The sequence below is a fragment of the Rutidosis leptorrhynchoides genome, chromosome 8 (genome assembly GCF_046630445.1).
Source record: "Rutidosis leptorrhynchoides isolate AG116_Rl617_1_P2 chromosome 8, CSIRO_AGI_Rlap_v1, whole genome shotgun sequence".
Taxonomy (NCBI): domain Eukaryota; kingdom Viridiplantae; phylum Streptophyta; class Magnoliopsida; order Asterales; family Asteraceae; genus Rutidosis; species Rutidosis leptorrhynchoides.
The window spans coordinates 102,058,137-102,076,969 of record NC_092340.1 but is presented as its reverse complement, the minus strand read 5'-3'; the positions used below and the strand labels follow the sequence as shown (position 1 = coordinate 102,076,969).

The 18,833-nt window shown below is 34.1% G+C and overlaps 1 protein-coding gene across 1 annotated transcript; it reads left to right on the top strand.

Moving 5' to 3' along the window:
* The first annotated feature begins 302 nt into the window (after positions 1–302).
* On the top strand, positions 303–17,980 carry LOC139863683 (methylesterase 10-like). The gene is made up of 3 exons (XM_071852290.1): positions 303–696; positions 1,517–1,645; positions 17,699–17,980. The coding sequence occupies exons 1-3, from the start codon at positions 328–330 to the stop codon at positions 17,978–17,980; spliced, it is 780 nt and encodes a 259-aa protein (XP_071708391.1). The 5' UTR covers positions 303–327.
* The last annotated feature ends 853 nt before the right edge of the window (positions 17,981–18,833 follow it).

Genomic DNA, 18,833 nt, shown 5'->3' with positions numbered 1-18,833 from the left:
ATATTATAAAACTATAAAATTAAGCCGTTCAAATAACGCGCAAGCCTACATACGTTAGCCACTTATTTGGACTGTCGTCCAATATTGTAATTGTAATACCCATTAAACAATATCACCATAAAAATACAAATTAAATATTACGTACGTGTACGTGTAGTTGGTATTCGATGGTTGGTGATATGTAAATAAATGCATGTGTAAATTACTTAATTCCGGTGCAACTGTTACCTACTCTTACTATAAATAGATATATCTATATCTATATCTATATGTAGACATATATTTGTCGATAAATTATTAAAGCTAGATTATTCTCCCGTGACGTATATGCCGACGCCGACTAAACACTTGGTACTAGTTCATGGGCTATCTCATGGAGCCTGGTGTTGGTATAAAGTTGTGTGCCACCTGAGATCATGTGGCTACCACGTGACTGCAGTGGACCTTGGTGGTTGTGGGGTCCACCAAAGTGGGGTTGAAGAAATAGCCACCATCTCCGATTACATACAACCTTTGATTAATGTTCTAGAGTCGTTATCGGCGGTGAATGAAAGGGTGGTGCTGGTAGGTCATAGCTATGGAGGACTTGCTATTTCCATGGCCATGGAGAGGTATTCACATATTGTCTCTGTTGGGGTTTTCATCACTTCTTACATGCCCAATTGTAGGGACCCACCTGCGTTGCAAATCAAACAGGTATAATTTGACATGTGATTCGTATACAATATGAAATGTTTCTTTTTTGTACATATGTGATGGTAAGTAAATAACAAATTAATACCTTGATGAATACAGAACACAGCAAATAATTTATGTAAAAACAAAAAGAAGAGTTGAGGTCCTTGAGGAAATGAACTTTAATTCGACTTATGTCCGTCTCCCTATTTTAATGGATCGTGTTCGAAGCACAATTAATACTTTTGAACATTAAATTTATAATTTATAACATGCATATCTAAATATAAAGATATATAAAATTAAAAGTTTATCAATAAAAAAGAAGTTAATTTGTAATTAAAATGTGCGATGAATGAATTTTCATACATTGATTTATGAAAAAAAATGTAAATGAATGTATTATTATATAGAAAATTTAAAAATTTGAGCCCGTACAAAATTTGAAGCCATGTTCGGCCGAGGATTTCGTACATGTGGCCGAGACGCCTTGGGTAAGTGCTTTAATCGTTAAGCTCGTTGGAGATAATCGGTTAAAGGTGTGTAAACCAAAGTCTCACTACGAAAATTAAAAGAAACTAATGCATCCATATAAATACTTATGAGCGAGCATCCCTCTATGATCAACTGATTTTAAAGTAATAGTCAAACTGTTGTACTTGTATGCAAGTAGGTTAAGTAGTAATGTATCTTATAAATTTCAATAACCATAATCAAAAAGTGAATATTAAGTGCTATGTATGTTACACTTATCGACATACTTATAGGTTTTATTTATAAATAAATAAAAAATAGAAAGGAAAAGAAAGATATATATTGATGTGTTTTCTTAAAAATGAAGTATTTCAAGAGCTTAAAGGCGGAAAGATTTATGGATTGCAAGTTTAGGTTGAAGAATGTATCGCCAATGATAGTGGAACTAGGAGACGATTACATGGCCACCATGATGTACCCCAACTGCCAACCCGAGGTGCGTTCTATATAATACCGAGTACTTAATATATACTTTCTCTGTCTCATCAAATGTGTTCACTTTAACTTTTGACAATTTTTTCTTTTTAACTTTAATTTTAAATAATTTTATTAATGTTATATAATATTTGATAAAAATATATATGAATGAATTAAATTTTAAAATATTTTTATTTATATAACTTTCAACAAGTATTATATAAAACAAATAAAAATATTTAAAAATTAAAATTGAAGATGAAAGACCTTAAAAGTTACTCCGTAATACTTATATAGTTAATACATATGATACGATGAGAGTAATGGGCAAACTGTTAATCGACCCCCTCCTAGGCTCCTATTAACTGACATATCAAGGCTTTTATTCCCTTTATTATGTGGAGTATTACACATCAGTTTTTGATCCATACACATTTAATTCACTAATATGTTCTTACTTATAATAATAGTGATTTAACTACATAGATAATTTAAGGATAAAATTGTAAGTTTTATAATAAAAATTGTGTATTGATCAAAAATTGGTATGTAAGTATCACCTCCCATTACTTATAATGATATAATTAAAATATTAACAATATTTGTTTATCTTTTATGATTCTATTTTTTATTTAAGTTCTTCTTTACATTAACGTTTTACTCCCCTCGTTTCGATTCTATTGCTCTCGAACAAAACACAAAGTTTAATAAAAAGTGATTGATGAATGAACCTTTTTATTAGCTTTCTAGACTTACCTTTTATCTTTTGCATATATTTTTGTCTTACATATACAACGTATAAAATAAGGGCATAAAAGAAATTTATCACATTATTCTTTTTAATTTATGAAAGTTAACCTTTAATTTGATACATCCTAAAATTGTATAAGGGACCGTATATTTAAGTCGGAATGAGTAATACACTTGGAAAATATATAATTTAAACCAAGTAATACTCCTATAAAACAAACAAATTACAATAAAAATAATTTTAAGTTTATTTTATATTAAAAAAGATCTACAAAAAAAATTATAACTGTGACATCAAAGTAACACTAGTGAAATGACTTGTGAAATCACGAGTTTGTTTAAACGAAACCGTTTAATAATATGTTTTAGGTATTAAGTGAATGTACATGCGAAAGTCATTTAGTTTAATGACCCGTGAGACCACGGATTTTGACTAAGAAACTTATCGTTAACTTGGTCAGAATAAATGAACTACATTTATTCTCCCACTATCATCTTTCAATTTTCATTGCAATTACTATTTTCTTCGTCATAAATGATACTTATTTAACATTCAAAGAGGTATTGAGAATATCTGGTTCAACCTCGAGAAAATCATGATTATTTTGGAATTCTTCTATTATAGTACTATATACCTTCATTTTAAATAGTTGCAATAGGATTTGACGTATGTTATCGGTTTTCAGATTCTTGTTGTTTAACAAACATACAATAATACAACATTCAAGGTGTGATAAATTTCATCATCAAACAACACATAAAAGAGAATAAGTCTTTGAAAAAATCATTAACAATGACATGAAGGTTTGTACGTGTTTTTTGAAAATAAAATGTTATTGGATAATATGATAGAGATTGAGAAAAAGAGTTGTAAAGGTTTGTACATATTGAGAAAAAGAGTTGTGATAATATATGGTGGAGATGCTTCAAGATATCTATATTTATAAAACATTAATACTGTATTAAATATTATATGATATTTTTGTTAATTATTTTTGCCTTTCAAATTGGCATTCATATATTATCGGCACTTATTTATTTTTATTTTTTATATTTTTAATTAAATTTAATATAAAATAATGACATCATCATTATGAAAATTAAAAAATAATTAGTGAAATGATGACATCATTATTTTAGAACTTTATATAGATAAATACTCCGTATTACGTAATAGAGTGTGTCTTGTTTTTATATTGGTGTTCCTACTCGCTCTTATATATAGATGCCTTTCATTGTCAACGTGTCACAGATAACAAATACGAGTAGCATTCTTGTGAATTCACTTTAAAATAATTATTATATAAGTTAGTTTTTTTTTTGACACGTCAAATAATTTCAACTTTTGCTTTTATTTTTTATCAAAATAAGTGTTTATTTTACGATTTAAATATGCCTCAAAATAATTGTAACATTTCAATAATGTACATCCTCCGTCCCATTTCATAATACTCCGGGCAAAAATACGTAATTTAAGGAAATGTCATTATCAAATTGTACTTGATGTTTACTTTTTAATTTTACCTCTTGCTTATATATTATAAAAGTGAACTATTTTGGGACATTAAGAAAGAAAAATATTCCATCCGTTTCAAAAAAAAAAAGTGTTTAGTTTAATTTTTTTATTGAAATTGAGATATATTTGCGAATTGCATAATATGTCCTATATTCAGTGAGCTATTTTAATTAAAGATAGTTGTTATAAGTGTAAATAAGCTATATTGAATGCATAATTTTCAAATAATAAAAAAGAGCATAATTGTAACTTTAATAATTTTTTTATTGTTATTTAGATTTTAGATTAAAGGATATATAAAGGACAAATAGAAAAATTATGGTGGGCAATTTTTTTTTAGGAGAAAGTATTTTTTTTTTTTTTTAAAGCCAACAAAAAACTATTATTATTAAAAAAGGAAATATAAGTACATCGAAACGTCCATAGGACCAAAATACACATCTGGAAGGACTAAATCCTAAGTATACGCGACAACAAACAAATTACAAACAAATACACGAACGAAACTATAACACGAGGGCAATATGAATAAGGTATTGGTTAATTACGGGGTAGGAAAAAGCCTCCATCTTACGAGTTCCTCTAGGTTTGATCAACTTGTAATGACAAGCCGGATTAGGTGACAAAATACAGTGATGTAACACAGCGACAAAGCATCTGGACCCAATCCACTTAGACCATAGCCAAGAGGAAGAACGAAAGAGTCCGGCATAAAAACCCTACTTTTAACCAATACCTGCTTTAATGATAGATGAATCAAAACAACGAGGGTTAGAGAGCCAAGTTAACCAATCGAGAGAACCATATTTCCAACGACAATTTATCCACTCGAAGCTTTTACTCTGGATATCCGAAACAGTCTTTGCGACGCTAAGGGTAGAGTTACCGAAGGTACAATCATTACGATGAGCCCAAATATAATAACTCGTAACCCAAATTACCGATTGCCAGATGTTACCTCCAAGAGTTGTATTGTGTGTTGGATTCGAGCATGAAACAAGACCCGAAATGTCCGAGAAATGCAGGCGGTCGAAGTTCCACCACCTTCGAATGCGGTCCCAAATATCAGAGGCGAAGTTACACGAAATTAAGGTGTGATGAAGAGTTTCTACATCATTATCACAAACCGAGCATCTAGTTGAGTGTAGATCAATTCCCTTTTTATCAAGTTCAACTCTAACAGGAAGCCTATTTTGCTTTGCACGCCATATGAATATAATGATTTTTTTCAGGACGAATGGGTTTAAATCAGTTGCATGTGTAGAACCAAATTTTACGGCCAAGAAGTTATTAAGAAACTGCAGCAAGGATGCCGTGGAAAACAGTCCATTAGGATTGTGTTTCCAAGACCACGAAGCGTTCGAATTTTCGGAGAAATTATGGTGTTTAACAAGATCAGTTAAGGACGCAAGTTCATCATTCGTACGCCATCTAGGTTGGGCACTCCAAGCCCACGAAAGAGAGACAGAATCAGCATCTAATGCGATATGATCAGCTATAGTCGCTTCTTTATTCAATTCCAAATGGTAGAGCCTCGGGAAAACATTTTTTAGAGGTGTATCGCCAATCCAAATGTCATTCCAAAAGCTAGTGTCCTGTCCAGCCCCTACATCTTTAACAAACGCATTAGAAAAGTTACACCCTAGCTTACTTAGGGCTTGATCAATATTAATGATGTTGGTCCAAGTACGCCCCGAAAATTTTTTCTGGAGACTATCGGAAACGGTCGATATACATCCCAAGCCCCCACTAACACCATAAATACTCTTAATGACCCGAACCCAAAAAGCGTTTTGGTTAGTAAGAAATCTCCACCACCATTTAGCTAAAAGGGAGAAGTTTTTTAATTTTAGAGAATATACGTTAAGACCACCAAAATCATAAGGTATGAGAATTTGATTCCATTTTACCCAAGCCATTTTCTTATCATTTATAGAACCCCCCCCAAAAAGACACGACGCAACCCTTCAAGCTCATTGATGACACGGGTTGGGGCTTTAAAAATAGAAAAGTAATAGAGAGGAAGGCTACTTAAAACCGAGTTGATAAGGGTTAAACGACCTCCAAAGGAGATACTTTTTGCTTTCCAATCGGCTAACCGTTTATTAACCTTTTCGAAAATGGGAGTCCAATTTGTGTGAAGTTTCAAATTTGCACCGATTGGAAGACCAAGATAGTTAAACGGAAAGGAGCCTTCTTTACAACCAAACCACGAGGCCAAACTGTTTAATTCGGAACTAGAAGTTCCAATGCCATGGACACTACTTTTAGAAAGGTTTATTTTGAGCCCTGAAAGATCTTCATAACATTTGAGGATTTTTAAAATATTTCTTACTTCAACTTTGTTCCAATTACCAAAAATGATGGTGTCGTCCGAGTATTGAAGGTGTGATACAACAATCTTGTCATTACCAACCTTTACACCGTTAATTAGATTTTTGGATGTTGCAAGTTTAAGAAGTTGGTTTAAACCCTCTCCCGCAAGGATGAAGAGGAAAGGCGAAAGAGGATCTCCTTGCCTAACCCCTCTTTTGGGGAAGAATTGATCGGTCGGTGATCCATTTATTAAAACGGATATTGAGGTCGAATTTAAACACGAGAGAATCCATTTGATCCATTTGTTCCCAAACCCCATAAATTTCATGATGGAACCAAGAAAATCCAAATCTAGACAATCAAATGCTTTTTCAAAATCAACTTTAAAAATAAAACTTTTTTGATTTCTAGATTTGAGATCGTCAATGGTTTCAAGGTCAATAAGGACGCCATCAAGAATATATCTATTTGAAATAAAGGCACTTTGTTCGTCACCAATTAACCTTGGAATTACTTTTCGGATTCTGTTTGCAAGGATTTTTGAAAGAATTTTGTAGTAACTCCCGATGAGGCTTATTGGTCTAAAATTGGAGAAATTAAGAGGATCCTTAACCTTCGGAATGAGAGTGATGAAAGAAGCGTTACAACCGTTAGAAATCTGCCCGGTTTCCCAAAACCAGTTGATTGCATTTAGAAGATCATCCTTGATAATGTCCCAAAATTTTGAGTAAAAAAGAATGTTAAAACCATCCGGCCCCGGTGCTTTGTTTTTTCCGCAACCTTTAATTGCATCCAGGACCTCCGATTCCGTGAATTTGGCTTCTAAAGCGTCAGCCATGTGATCCTCTAAGTGTGGACCATCCCACTGGTTCAGTAGCCAGGCCTCCGAGGTATTTTTCTTGAAAAGTCCCTGAAAAAAACAAAAAGCTTCAGATTTAATTTTTGAGGGGTTAGTGGTCCAGCTCCCGTCAACATTAACACCGTGGATATTGTTTTTCTGATTTCTCCGACGAATGTACGAATGGAAGAATTTGCTATTTTCGTCTCCCTCTAATGCCCATTTGTATCTTGCCTTTTGTTTGAGCATTTCGACCTGTGCCTTCTCTTTTTGAAGAAGGAGTTCCTTTTCTTTTAACCACATGTCATGTTGTGATTCACTTAGGTCCGAAGTCTCTGCTGTTTTTTCCCAGTCATTTACCCGATTTGATAGCTCATCTATTTCAGCTTTCAATTTACCATCTGAAGTGGAGTACCATTTCCTGAGTTCCTGTTTAACAATCTTCAGTTTATCTCGAAATATACAATCAGGCCTAACACTATTTACCTTTGATTCCCAAGCCTTTTTGATAACATCATACGAATCCTTATGTTTTAACCATTCGTCAAAAACTTTTACCGGTTTCGGACCAAAATCAATATTCCCATCTTTAAGTATTAACGGGCAGTGATCCGTGTGCTTCTTATCTAAAACCATAACATTTATATTCGGCCAATGGTGTAGAAAGTTTTCCGAAACAAGGTATCTATCAAGTTTGCCAAATTTTCTCCCGTCGTCGCTTATACGTGTATAGATTCTCCCCCCGAGTGGTAGATCAATTAGAGAGTTGTTTTTTATGAAATCATTAAAAAGTTTGGCTCTTTTATCACAAAATTCAGTGTTCTTTCTTTCGGAAGCAAATATGAATTCATTGAAATCACCAAAAATAACCCACATTGCCCCATCATATTTCAGTAAATCCGAGAGGTCCTGCCACATTTTCTTTTTATCCCGGTCGTTGTGAGGGCCATAAATATTCACAAGAATAAGCTCAGTACCTACATCTTTCCAAAATCCTTTTATCGCAATAAAGGAGTCACTTTCAACAACACAGTTAGCGGTAAACAAAAAAGGATCCCAAACCATTAAGAGCCCGCCCGAATTGCCATTAGATTTGTTGTAAGCGTATTTGAAATCACAGTTACCCCAAATCTTTTCCACCCATGATTCCGAAACCTTCTCCATTTTCGTTTCTTGTAAAGCAATTACTTTTGGTTTATTTTGAAAACAAATTTTTTTAAACCAATTGAATTTGTATTTATCTGTTAACCCTAAGCCTCTAATGTTAAGTGATAAGATCATCATTTTTAACAACTAATAAAAAAGATACTAATGAGGTGAATAAGGCAGTGATGTACCTCAATTGAATCCAGAATCATTTTTCCTTACTAGCCCTAGGATGTCTCCAATATCATCATATTTCAGGGAATTATCAGAAGGAGATTGCGTACCTTTTCCTTTATAAGATATAGATTTCGATTTACTTCTGGAATTAGATCGCTTCCTGTTTGGATTTCTCGCTTGTGATTTAGCCTTTAGGATTTTAGATGAAGAGTTACATCTTCTGATATAAGTCCACGCTGATTCAGATGAGGATCGACTTTGATTTTTTCTGGCTTTGTAGTTTTTATCTCTTGAATTCTTCGGTGGGCAGACTGGAATGGTAGGAGGCGAAGGTGAAGTGCTTACTGGATCAAAATTGAAGCAAGGGTTTGCAAGTCCCAATGTGTCTTCTGAAATATCGATGGGCTTCGGTTGGGATGTTGAGGGGTTAATGGGCTTATCAGTTGTGGGCTTAAAATGGGCTTGGGTATCTGGTGAGTTAATGAAACAATTTGTATCCGGTATCTGTTTGGTACCCGAATTTTGAGAGATTGCCTCTTGGTTTTCTAGGTTAACTTCATCGTTTGGGGAATTACAACTGAAAATTGAAGCTTCACCTACCTCATCAATGTTTATGCGATTACCCATATCCCCTTTGTCTTGGATTGGTGAATTTTGATAATCATCATTAGGCTTTAATGATTCGTTTGAATTGGAAGATGGACCATTGCTTTTGCAACCGTACAGGTCTGCTGACGTGGCGAATAACTTAGGATCTTCATCTTCTCTGGTGTGGCAAGGAACCTCATCTTCAGGCAACGATTCCACTTCATCATCATGTTTGTTATCTTCCTGGTCAGACTCAAGTTCTTGTTTGTAGTTGCTATTGTAATCCGTTTGATCATCGAGAGGTTCTGCTTCCTCCATATCAATTTCAACAATTCCTGCTACATCTTCTACAATATGGACATAGAAGATGCTACCATCATCAACCTTTACTTCGATATTGGTATTTATCAATTCGTTACTCCAAGTTTTAACCAAGACTTTTCCAACGACCAGATTCTGATTTCCATTGAAATTACAATTATAGGTATCAAAAATCGAACCATACCAACTAGCTATTTTCCGAAAGTTTTTTTCTGACCAACAATCTATTGGAACACCTTTAATGGTAAGCCAGGATAGTCTAGCCGATTTAAAACTCTTTTCTGGTACCCTTCGGATATTTTTTAACCATTCTCTCATAATGTGGTTTTCGTTGTTGATGATATTGCTCACGGTACCTGCATCCTCAAAGGTTAAGCAAATTTCAATGCCTCCTAAATATTTGATATTGAACTTTGAGAGTCCTTCAGCAGCACAAAGGGTTGGGAAATCTTCAATTAAGTCGATATTAATAATTTCACCAATGATTGCATTCTTTAGGATTTTTTTTATTTGAATCTTCAGCTTCAAGGGTGATTGTTCGTGGTTTGAAAACAGGATTTTCAACGATGGGGTTCTGTTTCTGTTGAAGGATTTCTTTGTAGTTACCAGGTGTGGTATGTTTATCGTTTAGGTTTACCGGTTTATTGACTTTTTTTGGGATGTAGTATTGTTTGTGTTGGGTGGGAGTTTTGTGGATTGAGGGTAAAGGATTGTTTTGTTTGGATTGATTTGGGTGGGGTTTTTGTGTGGGAATGTTTTGTGTTTCGACATGCAGGTTTGGTTTGTGCTCGACATTTTCATAGCTTCTGATTCGATCTCGGGCACGATAAGCACGAAGCCAATTACCATTTAAATAAATAGTGTTCAGCCTCTTGAGTAGGTAATCTACATCTAAGATATCTGAAAATCGAACAAAACCGAATTTCTTACCATTTTTTAGAGTTTTCCCATCTGGAATATAGAGGTCTGCTACACTTCCGTATCTTTTGAAGAATATCTGAAGGTCATTGATGTTCCAGTGATCTGGGAAATTAAAGAACATGATTGAGGTAAGTGTGGTGGAAGGTTTGTGTAAAGGGATGTTATTTGGGAAGGTTGCAAAACGATTGTGATGATAGTTGGTTGGTTTTGATGCGTGATAATGGTGTTGGGTATTATGTTTTCCATATTTGTGGATTAGATTTCTTAGATATTTCTTGCTTAGTGTTTTATGTTTTTTTTTCAACAAGAGCCCATTCTCATTCCTCTAGATCTTCATTGAATTTCTGCTGTTGGGTAAAAGATTGGTAGTTCTTGGCCTGAGAATTGGATGTGAAGGGGGAAGAAGGGAAAGGGAATCGGCTACTCATGTTGAGAGCGTTTTTTGGGTGTGAGCGACGATAGGAGAAAGTATTAAATTGGAACGGATAGAGTATCAATCCTATTTTTTTTTTTACTTTAGTCGAACAACAAACTTTTTTAACATTAATCCACTTAATTTTTTATTTTAGTTTTTTGTTTACCTTTAGTCCACTTTACCATTTGATAACATATATTCCATCCGTCTCAAATATATTGTTCCAAGGAAAAAAAAAAAAACAGTTTAAGAAAGTACATGTCACATTTATTTTTTTAGTTACTTTTTAGTTTTACCTCTTTATTTTTACATATCTTTTTATTTTAAGTACACAAAAAAACTTATTCATATTATTCTCTTTTATTTATAAAAATGGACGATTAATTTGAGATATCAAAAAAATAATGGATAATTCATATGAGAGACTACTACCTATCCCTTTCGGATTTCAGACTAAGGGTGTGTTTGATATCCTCTGAACTGGACCATTCAGGGCTGAATGCTGAATCGGTCAGCATTCAGTGTGTTTGATATGCATGTCCGAACGAAGGTCGGTGCTGAACGAAAATAAAAAATACGTTGAATGGTTCCGCTCCTCAAATGTCTCTAAATCGTTCAGTGGTCAACATTTCCCCCACTACCCTTTCTTTCTCATTTTCTTATTACTCTGTATATGCTTCTCAAAATATTCCAATGATTAGATCTATCTTCCAACCTCTTTTTCAGCGATTATTTTTTTTCATCTTCAGTAATCTTCTACATTCCCTAATTTTTGTTTCCTAATATTCTATCATGTATATATTAATATTAATTGATCCTATATGTTTTATGAATTAAACGATTTAAAAGATTAGGTTTTAGCTTCACGAAAATAACTTATCTGGTTCTCCTGGTGTAAAAGTTACGGCTGATGCTTCTAAGTGTTCATCATCGTTACCTGTTTTTGGGCTGATTGGCATTTAATTACATGAAGAACTTGGTGTGTTGATTTTGATTTTTTATGAGTGTTGTAAGGATGTTTATGACTTGTTTGATTCGATGTATTTATACGGCGAAGATTAATAGTAACAAGGAAATCACGATGCAGATTCATTTATATAGAATATAGAATAGAAAATATAATTGATCGATGATAAGTGATCTTGGGTAGTGGGTCTTTTAAATTGTCATAAGTGGTCACTTGGGTAGTGGGTCTTTTAAATTATCATCTATCGATAATGTTAAAATGGTAATTTTATGTCATTCAGAACGTTGATTCAGAAATGTCATCAAATGGTGAATTATTGTTCAGAACCATTTTAATTAAGAGATTATGAACCATTCAGATCTCTGCATCATTCAGTGCTAAATTATTCAGATTTATCAAACGCACCCTAACACTCCACGGTATTTTATACTCCAATTTCATCATTCCATTGACTTTTTTTATTTATTTAGAAAATAAAAAACAGAAATATATGTCAAATCATGTCAATATAAGTAGGAATAGGACATGGTGTGTGGTAAGGGGTTGTCCGTTGTCGGACTCGTATTCTTGATCTCGTTTGTTTTATGAGAAACCTTTGACTTTAATCTTTGATTTCAACTAGTTGTTGAACCCTCGCTTCGCGTCGGGGGTTCGGTTTTCAATGTATTTTATTGCGTTTAGTTTGTAAAATTATTTCGTGGCTAAAAAATGATGTCGTTGAAGCGCAATTCGAGTCGAACTAAAAGGTATAACCCGTGAAAGTTTAAATGTTATTTTAAATTAACAATATATGTCCATCTCTGCGTTTAGCTATGTAATTATCGACTTTTAAAAATTTAACGCAAAATCAACGTGTATGAAAAGTATCACAATTTTTTAGCGTGTTTTAAAAAGCGTCCGTTTTACGTATAGTTAGTGACATTGTGTTCTTAAAATTATTTCGAGATTAACGATGGTGTCGGAAAAATTTAACTCGTTGCGAGGAAGAAGATATGACCCGTTGAATATTTGGGTGGAGTTTATTTAAGATTTTTTATAAAAATGGTTATTTAACACTTTACCCCTGGTTGGGGGGTCGATTTGAATATTTGAAAAAAATGTGGAGGCCTTTGTTGGTGTAGTGAAATTTAATTAGAATTTAAAAAAAATGAAATGACGAAAATACCCCTAATTAATATTCACCATTTTTATCTATTAAATAATATAGTAATAATGAAATATAGGTATGGTTTAGAACAATGTGCCGTTACAACTAACTTTTCATTTTAATGAGAAAGAAGACTTGAGTTAAGCTAACAAAAAAGTTCCCACGGACTTTGTAAAATAACTCAAAACCAACGTATTTGCTAATCGGTTAGGTAATTTGTTAGTTTTAAAATTTTTTAGAGCAAAACAAAAAAAAAAAAAATTTAAAATTTTACATCGAAACCGAACTGAAAACTGATTTTAAAAATATAATTAAACTAAAATAGTCATAAAACTGATTTTAAAATTTAAAATTTCACTCGTTTATTCGAAGGAACTATAACAAATGTAATATTAGAGGATTGAACGTTAATGGAATTTGGATTGATACGCCTTCCTTAATCAAAGACGAAGTATGCAAGCACTTCGAACTCAGGTTCCAAGAGACAGATTCCGACAGGCCCTCTATGGAAGACCTGATCTACCCGTCGATATCACAACAGCATGCTGAAGAAATTGAGGCTGCTTTCGGTGAAGAAGAAATCAGGTATGCGGTTTTTGAGTGTGGAAGTTCGAAGGCCCCCGGACCTGACGGGTTTAATCTTCGTTTTTTCAAAGAATTTTGGGAACTTATTAAAGGGGAGCTAATTGAGGCTGTAACATGGTTCTGGAATCGGGGCGAATTCTCACGTGGTTGTAATGCTTCATTCGTTACCCTTATTCCAAAAGTTTCGAATCCATCGGGGCTTATCGACTTCCGACCTATTAGCCTTATTGGGAGCTATTATAAAATAATTGCAAAGATCCTTTCCAACCGGTTGAAGAAGTGTATCCCGAAGCTTGTAGGTAGTGAGCAAAGCGCGTTCATAAAAGGTAGATTTATACTCGATGGCGCTTTAATTGTGAATGAAACGATCAACTTTCTTAAAAATTCCAAACAAAAAGGACTCCTATTTAAAGTTGACTTCGAAAAGGCGTTTGATTGTATTAATTGGAATTTCTTGATGGACGTTATGAAATGTATGGGATTCGGTGATAGGTGGAGGAAATGGATATTTGCGTGTCTGAACTCGGCTTCTATCTCGGTACTTGTTAACGGGTCGCCTACTAAAGAATTTGCCTTAGGACGTGGGATTCGACAAGGTGATCCGTTATCGCCATTTCTTTTTATCCTTGCAGCGGAAGGTTTGAACATACTTGTAAAATCGGCTCTAGATAGAGGACTTTACGAAGGTATCAAAGTGGGGCGTGATAATGTGATAGTCTCTCATCTTCAATACGCCGATGACACGATTTTTGTAGGAGCTTGGAATCGTGAAAACGCTCATAGTCTTCAAAACCTACTTAAATGTTTTGAACTAGTTTCGGGCTTGAAAGTCAATTTTCATAAAAGTTTTTTGTATGGTATTGGTGTTGGAGAGAATTCCATACGGAACATGGCTCAAGGTCTAAATTGTCAAGTTGGTGCATTACCTTTCACATACCTCGGGCTTCCAATTGGTGCAAATATGCGAAAATCACATAGTTGGAACCCGGTTATTGATAAAATTAAGGCTCGGTTGTCAAGTTGGAAAATGCGTAAGTTGTCGTTTGGTGGTCGGCTAGTCCTAATCAAATCGATCCTCTCGAGTTTACCATTGTACTTCTTCTCACTCTTTCGCGCTCCGGCGAGTGTTTTGAAATTACTTGAGAGTGTGAGGCGTGTGTTCTTTTGGGGTGGGTCCGATTCGGGGCCCAAACTTTCGTGGGTTAAATGGGTAAATGTGGTTTGTTCTTACGAACTTGGGGGGCTAAATATTGGGTTACTAAAACACAAAAATCTAGCCTTACTAGGGAAGTGGTGGTGGAGATTTTTCTCCGAACCTAATTCCCTTTGGGTTAGAATTATTCGAAGCATCTATGGCTTATATGGGGGTTTGGAGTTAGGGCGTGAAGAAATTCGCGCCTTAAAACCAAGCACTTGGCGTTCTATTATTCTGACAGGTCATGATATTGAAGATACAGGTGTCTCCTTCGTGAACTCTTTTGTACAACAAGTTGGATCAGATTCGGCAGTCTCTTTTTGGGACGGGTTATGGTTAAATGGGAACAAACTTAGGTGTGCCTTTCCAAGACTTTATCAACTCGAAGACAACAAAGAGGCGAGGATCAAAGATCGGGTGGAGGTTCGAGACAAACAGGTGCTGTTCAGCTGGAGTTGGCTGCGTGATCCTCAAGGCAGAACAAAGGATGAGCTCGACACGTTATGCAGTCTGATTTCGGCGTACAGCTTCGTGGATCAGGGGTGTTCGGTTGTAAAATGGATGCATGCTGACGGGCTTTTCAAGGTAAAAGATTTATGTGGTCTGATCGAAACTCAGGCTATGGATATCTCGGTAAACAACTTAGAAACGATGCGGAATAATTTGGTACCCAAAAAGATTGAGTTATTTGTATGGCGAGCGGTTCAGAGGCGCCTTCCTACCTTGGTCGAACTTGATAAACGGGGAGTAGATCTACATAGTTTAAGGTGTCCACTTTGTGACGATTGCTTGGAATCAATCGAACATACATTGGTTTTTTGCAATCACGCCTTGGATCTTTGGAAGCGTGTGTATTCATGGTGGGGTTTAGGTCATGTTTCCAACCTTAGCATGGCCGAGATCCTACGTGGAAACACCACGACTCCATGTTCGAGAATAGGGAAAAGAATTTGGCAAGCGGTTGAGTGGGTCTGTGCTTACTTAATTTGGAAAAATAGGAACAATAAAGTGTTTCGGGGGAAATGTTGGAACACATTAGCTGCGTTTAACGAATTGCAAATCATGTCGTTCGAGTGGATCGCGAATAGGATATCAAAGAAGAGAAAAATCGAGTGGCTTTCTTGGGTCAATGATCCTAGTGTGTATTTAAAGTTGGCATAAGATTTTGTATATAGGTGGTGGTGTGCTTTCTCCGCAACCACCATTCGTGTTTTTGTTCTTGTAATTGTTTCGTGTTTCGCCCCGTCTTAATTGGGGTGGCTTGTAATCACATTTTAAGTGAATAAAATTATCTTGCCTTTCAAAAAAAAAAAATAGTCATAAAACCATTTTAAAATACTGACTTTTGATTTTAAAATCAGTTCGCGTCTACATTTTAATCATTCAATATATTATTAATTGAATTCGGTATTATTTTAATAGGAATTAAGTTTTGTATTCACTTATCAGTTTAACAAAGTCAAAACAGAAACTGAATTAAAATTCGTAAGCATAAACATCAACTAAATTCAAATTTGATTTGATTATTTCAGTTTTCATTCCATTTGATTTTCGAATTAAACGATTTAGAATTGACTATCAAACACCCGAAATTCCTATAACAATTGTACATAATGAAAACTAAATATAATGAACATTTATGATTCATTAACTTCTGACATATTAAACAAAAATGATAATCCCTACAATGCATATTTATCCCTATATTCAAGGTTGCAAAATTCGCTATTCGATGATTAATCGGTCGAGACTTTGAAAGGGTTAATCGGAAATTCGGAGATTAATAGGGGATTAATCGATTTGTACTATATACATTTAAATATCAAATTTCAAAATTCATGTGTAAATACAAAAAATAATAATAATAATAATAAAATAAATATAAACAGTTTAACATGATTATCTAAAATTGTTCATTTTGTTCAAATTCTCTAAAATTCTAGTTTAAATTCATATAATGTTGACTAATTTTGAATTTGACCGATTTTGATTATCAAATTTGATTTTGACCCATTAATCGATGTTGACCAATTAATTAAACGCATTTTGAAAAATCGAAATGGGGTGCTCTTAAAAATTAATCGGAGATTAATCGGAGAGTACAACCAATAATGCATTAGTACCAGTAGTGATCCACATGAGTACACGTTGTTTGTGGAAGTCTGCCAGATATTGTAACATAAGGTTTACGTTATTCTTTGCCTGCTTAGAGCACTAGGAGTAATTTAGTGTTAAATTTAACACTGGATTTAACACTGAGGCCAAAACAGGAGAAATCGTTCAGTGTTAAATTTCAGTATTAAATCAATTATTTAATTACCATTTAACTTATTTTTTATACTTTTATCTATTGATTATTTAATTTATTTATAAATCAGAAAATATTTATAATTATAAATTATAAACTATAAATATATATAACACTTTTAATTAGGAATATTTATAATTATAAATATATAAATATAAACTAGAAATATTAAAAGAAAATATAGCCTAAAATATAAATATATGTAAAGCCCAACTATTTTAGCCCATATTTTTGGCCAACTTAAACTTAACTAAATACTTTTAAATTTTAATACTCCCTATCATCTTCCTCTTCATACATGCAAAAACAAAATAAAAAACTTCATACCTGCAAAAACAAAATAAAAAAAGTCAACAGCATCAAAATCACAAAAGAAAACGAAAGAAAACGAAAAAGAAAATGAAAAAAAGCAATTAACCAGCGTTACCTGGCTAACGGTGAGACCCAACGCCGGCCTTTAACGGCGGCACGGTGTCGGGGATCCCACCGTCCCCACCGTTAAATCTCTTTAACGGCGAAAAAAACCATCGACTACTAGCGCTCTTAAATCCTAATTTACTTGTAAACCTTGAGTTTTTCATCCACTTCAATTTTTTCCTTTCCTTCTACTTTTTTTTCTTCTTATTTTTGTTTATCGAATTTAGCAAACGTTCCTCTACCGTAACTCGCGGAGACCCCCCCAACTCATTGTTCTAGGTAAAAAAAGTTCGCACACCCTAGCAAATACGTATATATACAATGTCCACCACCTTAATTCATCTCAAATTCATGATTAGAGAGACACATCCATAGATGACCTTTTGATCAGCCAATTCATAATTTAGTCCCAACATAATAGAAGGTCGGCCATTTGAGAAACGTGACATGTTTAATTTGGTGTAGGACTTGGCATTGGCAAAAATGTTGGTAAGACCTAATGGGTTTTTCTTGGAGGATATGAGCAAGGAGAGCCTTCTAACGAGCGAGAAATATGGATCGATTTGTAGGGTTTATGTTATATGTGAAGGAGACCAGGTTATGACCGAAGATTTTCAAAAGTTCATCGTGAAAGATAGTCCCCCGGACGAAGTAAAATCGTTTCCGGAAGCTGGTCATATGATCATGTTGTCTAAATATCAAGATCTATCTATTTATCTACAAGATGTAACAACTAGGTACTCATGAGTGTACAAATCTTCTGCTTCTAATAAACAAAGTTTTATTCCATTTCTTGGAAATTAATATATTATTCCTGATTGTAGTTTTTTTCCTCTTGGTTTTCTTTTTTACTTTTAGTAAACTGAATTATAAATAAACAAAATGATCAAGTCGATCGAGTTACATATTTGTTTGCGAAAAAACAGAAATTAAATTATAACTGATCCAAAGATCTAAAATAGATACATACTCTAATCAAGCTTGACAAGATCCACTGATCTATTTGATACAACCAATTGAGCCAGAACCTATCTATCATTGCAGTAATGCTACAACTAAAAATTCACAAACAAGTGACAATTAAACAAAAGACAATCAAACTCACGTCTATGAACTCCACGACTCTTGATCTGCAACAAAATGTAATTCACCTAAACAGCAATAGATGGCGACGAGTTTGTTTAAAAAGATGTGAAAGTAGTACCGGAGCGAAGAAAACAAGCGAGATAGTTTGAGTGTAACCATAGAAGAAAACCATAGAAAAACGTCCAAATCACTTGACTCCGTTAAACCACCGACCAAACACCATCGTAATGCTAAATCAATCCAAATTGGCAGAAGACCATCGAGCGCAACCAGCACAACCCACAAACTAAACCTAAAAAGAAAAAACATCATATACTACATCCAAATCCCCAGTTCTATTACCACACCATCAACAACAAATCAATCCAAGAAGAGAGCTACACCCGGTCTGGACTAAAAACGGGATCTATATAATCCGTCTTAAATTGATACTACGATCCACTTAAAACAATACATTGTGATAAACATTCTAAAACTACAACCACTTAAACATATATCGAATATAATTGTTTCT

Excerpts from the sequence above, each read along its gene's own strand:
- LOC139863683 (XM_071852290.1), top strand. The coding sequence starts at position 328 with ATGCCGACGCCGACTAAACACTTGGTACTAGTTCATGGGCTATCTCAT. Across the intron at positions 697-1,516 it reads CTGCGTTGCAAATCAAACAG|TATTTCAAGAGCTTAAAGGC; the intron begins GTATAATTTGAC and ends TTAAAAATGAAG. Across the intron at positions 1,646-17,698 it reads ACCCCAACTGCCAACCCGAG|GACTTGGCATTGGCAAAAAT; the intron begins GTGCGTTCTATA and ends AATTTGGTGTAG.